Source organism: Staurois parvus, unplaced genomic scaffold, assembly GCF_062004578.1.
Source record: "Staurois parvus isolate SC_StPar_1 unplaced genomic scaffold, SC_StPar_1.0 ptg001366l, whole genome shotgun sequence".
Taxonomy (NCBI): domain Eukaryota; kingdom Metazoa; phylum Chordata; class Amphibia; order Anura; family Ranidae; genus Staurois; species Staurois parvus.
The window spans coordinates 83,091-95,741 of NW_028319162.1; the positions used below are offsets into that span (position 1 = coordinate 83,091).

The 12,651-nt window shown below is 49.6% G+C and overlaps 1 protein-coding gene across 1 annotated transcript in view; it reads right to left on the bottom strand.

The window, feature by feature from the left end:
- The window catches only part of LOC149436374 (uncharacterized), a 70,770-nt gene that overhangs the window by 13,101 nt on the left and 45,018 nt on the right, over positions 1-12,651 (bottom strand). Inside the window, exons 10-15 of the mRNA XM_089661684.1 lie at positions 11,670-11,768; positions 8,484-8,528; positions 6,561-6,650; positions 5,503-5,556; positions 3,713-3,757; positions 3,138-3,212 (exon numbers count right to left, since the gene is read on the bottom strand). Of these exons, the coding sequence (XP_089517810.1) occupies positions 3,138-3,212; positions 3,713-3,757; positions 5,503-5,556; positions 6,561-6,650; positions 8,484-8,528; positions 11,670-11,768 (408 nt within the window). The remainder of the gene's footprint in view (positions 1-3,137; positions 3,213-3,712; positions 3,758-5,502; positions 5,557-6,560; positions 6,651-8,483; positions 8,529-11,669; positions 11,769-12,651) is intronic.

Genomic DNA, 12,651 nt, shown 5'->3' on the forward strand with positions numbered 1-12,651 from the left:
CTCCTAACACAACCTCCCCAAACCCCTCCCCTAGTACAAACTCCCCCCCCCAACTCCCCTCCTAACACAACCCCCCCAAACCCCTCTCCTAGTACAAACTCCCCCCCCCCAACTCCCCTCCTAACACAACCCCCCCAAACCCCTCTCCTAGTACAAACTCCCCCCCAACTCCCCTCCTAACACAACCCCCCATCCCCTCTCCTAGTACAAATCCCTCTATCCCCCCTCCCAGCACCAATCCTCTTCCTTCAATCCCCCCCCCACCTAAGACAAATTCCCCCAAATCCCTCCTGTAGCTAAAACCCCTTCAAATTACCCCTCCCAGTATAAAATCCTCCCACCTTATCCAAATCCCACCTCCCCCTTAGCACAAATCCCACCTAACCCCCCCTCCCCCTCAAACCTCCATTTTGCTTCTAGTACATATCCCCCATCCCCCCCTCCTGCACAAACCTCTCATCTCAGTACAAATAGTTGTTACCCCCCCCCCCTTTCATTGTACACAGTTACCCCATCCTGTAACCTCCCCCTCCCCCATCCAAACTTAAAGTTAGAGGTGCAGGCTGTGCTCTCACTCCTGTCATCCCTGATCCTCCATACAGCAGACGACACAGGATCGCCCCTGGATTGGGATTTACACAACAGCCAGGCACAGCATCCATGGAAAGACCGGCCTGGGGGCACAACTGAAATCTGAGGGGTGTAGCCCACCCCTGCACCCCCCCCCCCCCCCTGATCTGGCCATGGCAGAATGTAGAGAAACCAGTGGCCGTGGTTTTTAAATGTTTTTGTATCCATCTCCTGACTTGTGCCTGTCCACAACTTTATCCCGGATATCCCGGTGGTGATAGCACCTGACCACCCATAGTGGATTGTCCTACCAGGGACTGAAATGCTCCAGGAAAGCTCTTTTCATGCTGAGCCAATCGCAATGACCTCAGCTGATCACAGGGGGAAGTCACATGTCTTTGAGAAGGTGATTAGCTACTATTATTAGGAGGGGGGGTCCTTTTTCCAACTCATTGACACCCCCCCAGCAACAATAAACCCCATTCCAGCAACAATAGATCCCTTGTGGCAACAATAGACCCTATTCCAGCAACAATAGATTCCTCGAACAACAATAGACCCCCCCAGCAACATTAGATCACCCCCAGCAGTAACAACAGATCTCCTAGCAGCCAGAAACCTCTCCCTCAACAGTAGATCCCTACCAGCAGCATAAGACCCCCAGCAACAATAGATCTCCCACCAGTAACAATAGACCCTCACAAAAAAACAGATCCCTGCCAATGACAATAGATCCCACAGCAGCCAGCATCAAGAGACACTGCAGAACGCCCAACACCCCTTTACATTACATACATTCAGTGCCAGAGGAGCACCAATCTGACTGACTGACACCCATGATGGGGCACTATTCCTGCCACTGACACCAATGATGGGGCACTATTCCTGCCACTGACACCAATGATGGGGCACTATTCCCCCCACTGACACCAATGATGGGGCACTATTCCCCCCACTGACACCAATGATGGGGCACTATTCCTCCCACTGACACCAATGATGGGGCACTATTCCTCCCACTGACACCAATGATGAGGCACTATTCCTCCCACTGACACCAAGGATGGAACACTATCCCTCCCACTGACACCAATGATGGGGCACTATTCCTCCCACTGACACCAATGATGGGGCACTATTCCTCCCACTGACACCAATGATGGGGCACTATTCCTCCCACTGACACCAATGATGGGGCACTATTCCTCCCACTGACACCAATGATGGGACACTATTCCTCCCACTGACACCAATGATGGAACACTATTCCTGCCACTGACACCAATGATGGGGCACTATCGCTGCCACTGACACCAAGGATGGAACACTATCCCTCCCACTGACACCAATGATGGGGCACTATTCCTGCCACTGACACCAATGATGGGGCACTATTCCCCCCACTGACACCAATGATGGGGCACTATTCCTCCCACTGACACCAATGATGGGGCACTATTCCTCCCACTGACACCAATGATGAGGCACTATTCCTCCCACTGACACCAAGGATGGAACACTATCCCTCCCACTGACACCAATGATGGGGCACTATTCCTCCCACTGACACCAATGATGGGGCACTATTCCTCCCACTGACACCAATGATGGGGCACTATTCCTCCCACTGACACCAATGATGGGGCACTATTCCTCCCACTGACACCAATGATGGGACACTATTCCTCCCACTGACACCAATGATGGAACACTATTCCTGCCACTGACACCAATGATGGGGCACTATCGCTGCCACTGACACCAAGGATGGAACACTATCCCTCCCACTGACACCAATGATGGGGCACTATTCCTGCCACTGACACCAATGATGGGGCACTATTCCTCCCACTGATACCAATGATGGGGCACTATTCCTCCCACTGACACCAATGATGGGGCACTATTCCTCCCACTGACACCAATGATGGGGCACTATTCCTCCCACTGACACAAATGATGGAACACTATTCCTCCCACTGACACCAATGATGGGGCACTATTCCTCCCACTGACACCAATGATGGGGCACTATTCCTCTCACTGATACCAATGATGGGGCACTATTCCTCCCACTGACACCAATGATGGGGCACTATTCCTCCCACTGACACCAATGATGGGGCACTATTCCTCCCACTGACACCAATGATGGGGCACTATTCCTCCCACTGACACCAATGATGGGGCACTATTCCTCCCACTGATACCAACGATGGGGCACAATTCCTGCAACTGAAACCAACGAACCAACGATGAGGCACAACTCCTCCCACTGACACCAAGGATGGGGCATTGTTTTTCTCCACTGACTTTGGGACCTTATCTCCTCCCAATGTCTACAGTTCGGCCCCCCTAAAGTCTGAGGGACAGTAAATTGAGGCCGCCACGCTGGGAGATACATGTCCGGTGGTCATCCGAAGCACAGGGCCACGTACCATCATACGGCCACTTGTACCCGCCCCGGTCTTCCTGTAATAGAATATCCTGGACCTCCCCTCCCTTACACTGCATCTGGCTGCTCAGGTTCTGGTCCGAATATCCTGGTTCCTGGCATTAGGTCTTACCTGGAAGCCTAGTGGCGGGCCCTGGAGGACCGGGGGGTCCTCTGTCTCCTTTGATCCCGGGAGTACCAATAGGCCCTGCAGAGTGACAGATGTCAGTGGACGATGGATCACAAAATACAAAATACAAAACCGAAGCATAGTCTTCTAGAGCGGGGGGGCAGCAGCCAGTAGATGGCGGCCAGGTGACTGGTAGATGGTGGCCAAGTGACTGGTAGATGGCGGTCAGGTGACTGGTAAATGGTGGCCAAGTGACTGGTAGATGGCGGTCAGGTGACTGGTAGATGGTGGCCAAGTGACTGGTAAATGGTGGCCAAGTGACTGGTAGATGGCGGTCAGGTGACTGGTAAATGGTGGCCAAGTGACTGGTAGATGGTGGCCAAGTGACTGGTAGATGGTGGCCAAGTGACTGGTAAATGGTGGCCAAGTGACTGGTAGATGGCGGCCAAGTGACTGGTCATCAATATGAGTCGGGGGGCATAGAACCCCTGCCAGATGGGGGGCTCATCAATATGAGTCGGGGGGCATAGAACCCCTGCCAGATGGGGGGGCTCATCAATCAGAGGGTGTGGTCTCACCTGCCACTCCGCGGTCACCTTTCTGCCCCGCCTCCCCCTTCGTTCCTGGAAGAGAAATTGGGGAGAAAATGAAAGACGGCCGGCTCCCCCGAGGTGGCATACAATCACTCAGAGCCACAGGACACCAGGAGGGTTTATGGGAAAATATTTCAGATAATAATAAATAATAATAAAAAAAATAAATACAATAAGAACTGTACATACAAATAAAAAAAGAAACTGATATAAAAAGAAGTTGATATATTATTATTATTATTATTATTAATAATAATAGTAAATTCTGTACATGAAAGTTGAAACAATAAAAAAAATTATCATTAAAAAAATAAATTGATATAATACAATAAAAATGCAAATTAATAAATACAAAGAATACTGTGCTTAAAAAATAATAATAATAATTTAAAAAAATAATATGGTATAAAATTGATATAAAAAGAAATTGGTATATAATAATAATAATAATAATAATAATAATAAAAAATACAATACTGTATATAAAAATGTAAACAATAAAAAAATTATAATTAAAAAGAAATTGATATAAACAATAATAATGCTGTTCTGTAGCGGGTATATATAGTGTTCTGTGTGGGTATATATAGTGTTCTGTGTGGGTATATATAGTGTTCAGTATGGGTATATATAGTGTTCTGTGTGGGTATATATAGTGTTCTGTGTGGGTATATATAGTGTTCTGTGTGGGTATATATAGTGTTCTGTATGGGTATATATAGTGTTCTGTATGGGAATATATAGCGTTCTGTATGGGTATATATAGTGTTCTGTGTGGGTATATATAGCGTTCTGTATGGGTATATATAGCGTTCTGTATGGGTATATATAGTGTTCTGTGTGGGTATATATAGCGTTCTGTGTGGGTATATATAGCGTTCTGTGTGGGTATATATAGCGTTCTGTGTGGGTATATATAGTGTTCTGTGTGGGTATATATAGTGTTCTGTGTGGGTATATATAGTGTTCTGTAGCGGGTATATATAGTGTTCTGTATGGGTATATATAGTGTTCTGTATGGGTATATATAGTGTTCTGTATGGGTATATATAGTGTTCTGTATGGGTATATATAGTGTTCTGTGTGGGTATATATAGCGTTCTGTATGGGTATATATAGTGTTCTGTATGGGTATATATAGTGTTCTGTGTGGGTATATATAGTGTTCTGTAGCGGGTATATATAGTGTTCTGTGTGGGTATATATAGTGTTCAGTATGGGTATATATAGTGTTCTGTGTGGGTATATATAGTGTTCTGTATGGGTATATATAGTGTTCTGTGTGGGTATATATAGTGTTCTGTGTGGGTATATATAGCGTTCTGTGTGGGTATATATAGTGTTCTGTATGGGTATATATAGTGTTCTGTATGGGTATATATAGTGTTCTGTGTGGGTATATATAGTGTTCTGTATGGGTATATATAGCGTTCTGTGTGGGTATATATAGTGTTCTGTATGGGTATATATAGTGTTCTGTGTGGGTATATATAGTGTTCAGTATGGGTATATATAGTGTTCTGTGTGGGTATATATAGTGTTCTGTATGGGTATATATAGTGTTCTGTGTGGGTATATATAGTGTTCTGTATGGGTATATATAGTGTTCTGTGTGGGTATATATAGTGTTCTGTGTGGGTATATATAGCGTTCTGTGTGGGTATATATAGCGTTCTGTATGGGTATATATAGTGTTCTGTATGGGTATATATAGTGTTCTGTGTGGGTATATATAGTGTTCTGTATGGGTATATATAATATATACTGTAGTCTACCTGTGTCTCCTTTCTGGCCCTTCTGTCCGCCGACTCCAGGGGCTCCTGAGGCGCCTGTGTTGGAGTAAAAGCAGGTAAAGGTCACCTTCCATCACATCTCTGTAACTACTGCATGTGACACCCCCCCCCCCCCCCGAAGCTATTTATAGCTTACCTATTCCAATCTTTTATTTCCTATTCTATTCTATTTTTCGCTGTTCTATTCTATTCAGTTCTCTTCCTTTGTTTTCTATTCTATTCTTTTCAATTTGATTCTATTTCTTTCGTTTCTTTTCTATTCTGCTTAATTCTATTCTATTCTTTTATATTCTATTCTATTTATTTATATTCTATTCTTTTATATTCTATCCTCTCCTGCTGTTGCTGAAGGGGAATTCAGTGGCTGCAATAGTGAAATTCACGGTCCGGTTCCTCTATGAGTCGTCTAGCCGAACCCCCCCCCATCCATCTCCTGCTGCCCTGAGCTCCTGTATACTCCCTCGAAGGCCGGCCTCCCCTCATCCCCCCGCAGCATTTCCGGGTCCCCCCCCTCCCTGCAGCTGCTGCGGTGAATCTGTCAGGATAGATTGTCCCCTGGGGCTCTGAGCTGAGAGGGTATCTGTGGTGACCCTGGTCTACCGGGCAAATTCCTGGTGTGCCCTACGACCAGTCCGGGCCTGCCTGTGGCTATAGACATCTGTCCGTGACAGGGGAGGACTGACAACTCATGGGGCCCCTGGGCAATAGGGGATCATGGGGCCCCTGTGTCCTCATCCACACTTAAAACCACACCCAAAAAAAAGCCTCTGAAAGGTACCAGGGGCATCTCATGGGGCCCCCTACTGACCCTGGGCCCTCGGGCAATGCGTGGCTGGTCCGTGGCTTGCAATTAAACTGGAAGAACCCTGATGACGGGGGGCACTCTTGGGCCCCTGAAATGTGTTGGAAATGTTTTGTATTGTCTCCCTGACTTCTACTGGAATTGTGTCGTATCCGGAGTGTGGCCCTTCCATTTCCATTATTGGAACTTCATCTGCCCGTTCCGGATCCACGAGATCCTCCTCCCCAGAACTCCTCACCTGGAGGCCCGGTGCTCCCGCTGTCTCCTTTGCTTCCTTTCTCTCCTCGTGGGCCCTGTGGACCGAGGGCTCCAGGGGCCCCCACATTTCCTGTAATAGATGGAGGAGGTATGACAATAACAATGTATTTCTGTCCCCTGGGGTTCCGTTCTCAGCTCCGCCCCCTCTATCCGGATGGATTGGTAGCACAACGTGGGGCTCATTCTGTGAAGCAGAGAGTAAAGCAACCAGGACAACTGTACAGGTCAGCAGAGGTCGGCAGAGGACGGCAGAGGACGGCAGAGGATGGCAGAGGATGGCAGAGGTCGGCAGAGGTCGGCAGAGGACGGCAGAGGTCGGCAGAGGTCGGCAGAGGACGGCAGAGGACGGCAGAGGATGGCAGAGGACGGCAGAGGTCAGTAGAGGACGGCAGAGGTCGGCAGAGGTCAGGAGAGGACGGCAGAGGTCGGCAGAGGTCAGTAGAGGATGGCAGAGGTCGGCAGAGGTCAGGAGAGGTCGGCAGAGGTCAGAAGAGGTCGGCAGAGGTCAGGAGAGGTCGGCAGAGGTCAGAAGAGGTCGGCAGAGGTCAGAAGAGGTCGGCAGAGGACAGCAGAGGACGGCAGAGGACGGCAGAGGATGGCAGAGGTCGGCAGAGGTCGGCAGAGGTCAGGAGAGGTCGGCAGAAGACAGCAGAGGTCGGCAGAGGTTGGCAGAGGTCGGCAGAGGTCGGCAGAGGTCAGCAGAGGTCGGCAGAGGTCAGGAGAGGTCGGCAGAGGTCGGCAGAGGTCAGCAGAGGTCGGCAGAGGTCAGGAGAGGTCAGCAGAGGTCAGAAGAGGTCGGCAGAGGACGGCAGAGGACGGCAGAGGTCAGGAGAGGTCGGCAGAGGTCAGGAGAGGTCGGCAGAGGTCAGCAGAGGTCAGTAGAGGATGGCAGAGGATGGCAGAGGTCAGGAGAGGTCGGCAGAGGTCAGCACAGGTTGGTGATCTGATCCCCCAGACATGAAGATGGAGATCTCAAGGAGGATTTCACAGAAACTAACTGATCATTTAAAGGGTAACTCCACCCAGAACTGGCATTCCATTGTTTGGTGTGTGCTGGAGAACTGAACCATGTGATGGTTTCTTCTGTTGCTTAGGGACTCCAATGGTGAGATCTCACAGTTGAGTTCCCGGGTCTGTACATCCGCTGTGCCCATTATGAGGGGTTCCCACCATCCCTGTGCTGAGTCTCCGGGTCTGTACACCTGCTGTGCCCATTATGAGGGGTTCCCACCATCCCTGTGCTGAGTTCCCGGGTCTGTACACCCGCTGTGCCCATTATGAGGGGTTCCCACCATCCCTGTGCTGAGTTCCCGGGTCTGTACCCCCGCTGTGCCCATTATGAGGGGTTCCCACCATCCCTGTGCTGAGTTCCCGGGTCTGTACACCCGCCGTGCCCATTATGAGGGGTTCCCACCATCCCTGTGCTGAGTTCCCAGGTCTGTACACCCGCCGTGCCCATTATGAGGGGTTCCCACCATCCCTGTGCTGAGTTCCCGGGTCTGTACACCCGCCGTGCCCATTATGAGGGGTTCCCACCATCCCTGTGCTGAGTTCCCGGGTCTGTACACCCGCCGTGCCCATTATGAGGGGTTCCCACCATCCCTGTGCTGAGTTCCCAGGACATACCACGGTGGACAAAGACATACATATGTAGGTGGGAACACCAGATCCCTCAGATGGACGGGAACAGAGTGAGGAAGTATGGCGGGGAGATCTCTCCTCTTGGAACACGGACGGTCCTAGTTTCACATTTGGGTGGATTGACCATTTCAGTAGTTTAATAGAAGAGACAACAGAACAGTCATTACGCAGCAAAGATCGGAGCTCCGGGGTCCAGGACGGGATTTCCCGGGAATAACCATGTCATGTTACCCGTCACATAGCCAATCAATAATGATATTACCTTTCTCTCCACGCGGTCCCGACACCCCCGGATTACCCGGCACCCCTGCAGAACACACAATAATGTATATCAGGGGAGAGGATCTGCCATTCAACAAACAATGTCCTCAATGTTGGCTCAACTGCCACCCCCCCCCTCCCCCACCACAAGATGTCCTCAATGTTGGTTCAACTGCCACCAGACCCCCTCCCCCACCACAAGATGTCCTCAATGTTGGTTCAACTGCCACCACCACCCCCTCCCCCACCAGAAGATGTCCTCAATGTTGGTTCCACCGGCTCCCCCCCCCCTCCCCCACCACAAGATGTCTTCAATGTTGGTTCAACTGCCACCCCCCCTCCCCCACCACAAGATGTCCTCAATGTTGGTTCAACTGCCACCCCTCCCCCTTCCCCAACCTCAAGATGTCCTCAATAATGGTTCAACTGCCACCCACCCCCCCCCCCTCCCTCCTCCCTAACCTCAAGATGTCCTCAATGTTGGTTCAACTGCCACCCACCCCCCCCCCCTCCCCCACCACAAGATGTCCTCAATGTTGGTTCAACTGAAACTCCCCCCCCCCACCACCACCACCACAAGATGTCCTTAGTCTCCTGTGTTGAATGATGGTCAGGATCAATCAACTCACTTCCCCTGAGCCCAGGGTGTCATGGACCCGCCCCCCCTCCTGTGAGTGGACAGTGAAGGAGAAGCAGCATTGGGAGGAGCTTATCTCTCTGTCGCTCTCTCCTTCCATCAGCATGTCCCTGGTCAGTACAATAATTGATTGGCCAAAAAAAAATACATTTAACCATGTCAACCTGTTCCTGGTGAGAGCAGCACAGCAGGTGGGGCTTAATGCCAGCCTGCCCCCTTCCCAGAGACCCCGACAACCCCCGGGCAAGTGACCCTTGTCATCTTCAACATGTGGACAAGGTGCTTCGCAAGAGAGAAGGGCCCCGCCTCGTGATGAGGGAATGTGGACTGGTATGGTCCAGGAGTGGGGTGGGGTCACAAACTCATCTTCCTTCCTTTCCCGGCCAGCCAGACTGCAGGCCCAGACTTAGGGTCTGGTGTGGATCTCCAGGTGGACCTCACACACTCTTTTCTTGCATGACGTATGGCCTTAAATCAGTGCCAGACTTCAAGAGAAGGGTCTGGTGTGCATTTTTGGGGAAGGGGCAGATTTGGCCCGCATTGACTCCAATGGGGTTCAGGTTTGGCATCCTTTAGTTGTAGAACATGACCACAGTTGTCCCTGTGATTTACTGTTTTGTCTCCAGCCTATCGCAGATATTTCATCTATTCCCCGTCTTCTTCATCATCCACCTGCCTTCATTGGCCACCACTGACCATGACCCTCTTTTTCATCATCTACCCTCCTTCATCAGCGACCACTGACCACCTGCCTTCTTCATCATCCACCCACCTGTCATTGACCACTGCTGACCATACCCCCCCATCATCCAACCACTGTCATCAATCACCACCAGCCACCTCCCCTTCTTCTTCATTTACACATTTTCAACGCCCACCATGCCTCCTTCATCTTCAATATCCACCTGCCTTCATTGGCCACCATGCCTCCTTCTTCTTCATTATCCACCCACTTTCATCGACCACCATGCCTCCTTCTTCTTCATTATCCACCTGCCTTCATTGGCCACCACCGACCATGATCCTCTTTATCATCATCTACTCTTCTTCATCAGCCACCACTGACCACCTGCTTTCTTCATCATGCACCCACCTGTCATTGACCACTGCTGACCATACCCCCTTCTTAGTCATCATCCAACCACTGTTATCAATCACCACCGACCACCACCCTTTCTTCATCATTTACCCATTTTTATCGACCACCATGCCTCCTTCGTCTTCATCATCCACTTGCCTTCATTGGCCACCATGCCTCCTTCTTCTTCATTATCTACCCACTTTCATTGACCACCATGCCTCCTTCTTCTTCATTATCTACCCACTTTCATTGACCACCATGCCTCATTCATCTTCATTATCTACCTGCCTTCATCAGCTACCACCGAACACCCTCCCTTCAGTATTTACCCACCTTCATCGACTACCATGCTCCTTTCTTCTTCATCATCCACCCACCTTCATCGACCACCACTGACCATGCCCCCTCTTCTTCAAAATCCACCTACCTTCATTGAACACACCCTCTTTGTGACCATTTACCCACCTTCATCAACCATCATGCCCCCCCCTTCATCGTTATCCACCCACCTTCCTCAACCACAGCCGGCAAGCCCCCTCTTCCATCATCCACCCTGCTTCATCAACCACCTTTGACCATGTCTCCCTCTCCTTCATCCACCTGGCTTCATCATTTGCCCCCAACCACCACCCCTTCTTCATTGTCCACCCACCTTCAGCAACCACCACTGACCATGCCCCCCTCTTCTTTATTATCCACCTGCCTTCATCAACCATTACTGACACCCCCCCCCCCCTTCCTTTGTTCATCATTACTCCACCTTAATCAACCACCACCGACCATGCCCCTCACCCCTTCATCCGTTACTCCCCTTCATTGACCACTGCTCCCCCACTACCCTCGGAAATCTCCAGTCTGGACACTTTAGAAAGTTCCTAGGTATGCTACTGCGGCCCATCACAGAGTTTGTTCTGCCCAATTGCTCTCAGTGTTCATTCATTGTACCATCTCTGCATCCTTGTTGGCATTCTCAGACGCTCTTCCTTTCCCACCATTCCCCATCTTTCAGAAGAATGATGGTACTGTAAGTGTCAGGTAAGTGTTTTTCCCTCTTTTTCCTCCTGCCAAAGCCCAAACCTTTTTTTTTTTAATTTTTGCATTTGATGGAATTGGGAATGATCAGAACTTCTGTCGTTTTTTTCTTTTTGGCATCTGACTGAGCGGGGATTTGTTTTGCTGTCTTCTGGATCAAAGTCAATCATATGTGAAAAAGTACACTGAGTGTAGACAGGGGCGGACTGACCATTTGGAAACTCGGACACTGCCCGAGGGCCCAGGGTCAGTAGGGGGCCCCAAGAGATGGCCCTGGTACCTTTTTCATAGGCTTTTTTGAGTTTGGGCAAGGACACAGGGGCCCCATGATCCCCTATTGCCCGGGGGCCCCATGAGTTGTCAGTCCGTCCCTGAGTGGAGAGGATAATTGTTTTTTTTTCTCTCCCATAACACAACTTCTACATATAAAATCTCACCATCTCTCCCAAGCGTGCCATTCCGACCTGGGGGTCCCGCAATTCCAGGTGAACCCGCAGATCCAATCGTTCCTTTCTCTCCTTTCTGTCCAGGAATACCTGAAATCAATCAATTCATCAACCAACCAATCGAGAAATCAATCATTCATTCAACTATATATAAGAACAGAATTGTTAAATCTGAGGGGGTGTGAATTGCGCTCAAGCCAATCAATGCGGAAGTGTGATTTGGCCCTCGCTGTTCGTTGTATTTGCAGTTTCTTTTTCCTTTTTGTGCATTTGGTTGTTATTTGTGTGCTAGAGCTTCACATTTGTTTATTTTACTTTTTATTTTTCCTTAAAAAACAAAAAATGTATTGTCCCCGCCCTCCCAATCATGTGATCCCCTCCAAATTATTTATTTATTATAGGTACTTATATAGCGCCGTCAATTTACGCAGCGCTTTACATATATATTGTACATTCACATCAGTCCCCGCCCCCAAGGAGCGTACAATCTAAGGTCCCTAACTCACATTCATACATACACATACTAGGGACAATTTAGACAGGAGCCAATTAACCTCCCAGCATGTCTTTGGAGTTTGGGAGGAAACCGGAGTACCCGGAGGAAACCTACGCAGGCACAGGGAGAACATGCAAACTCCAGGCATGTGGTACCGTGGCTGGGATTCGAACCAACGACCCGAGTACTGCCAGGCAGAAGTGCTAACCATTTAGCCACTGTGCTGCCCTAATCATGTGATTCTGGTGTTCCAATCCCCTCCATATCATGTGATTCAGGTGTTCCAATCCCCTCCATATCATGTGATTCAGGTGCTCCAATCCCCTCCATGGACACAGGTGTATACAATCAAGCCCCTAGGCATGCAGACTGCTTCTACAAACATTGATGAAAGAATGGGTCGCTCTCAGGAGCTCAGTGACTCCAAGCGTGGTCCCGTGATAGGTGGCCACTTGGGCAATAAGTCCATCCGTGACA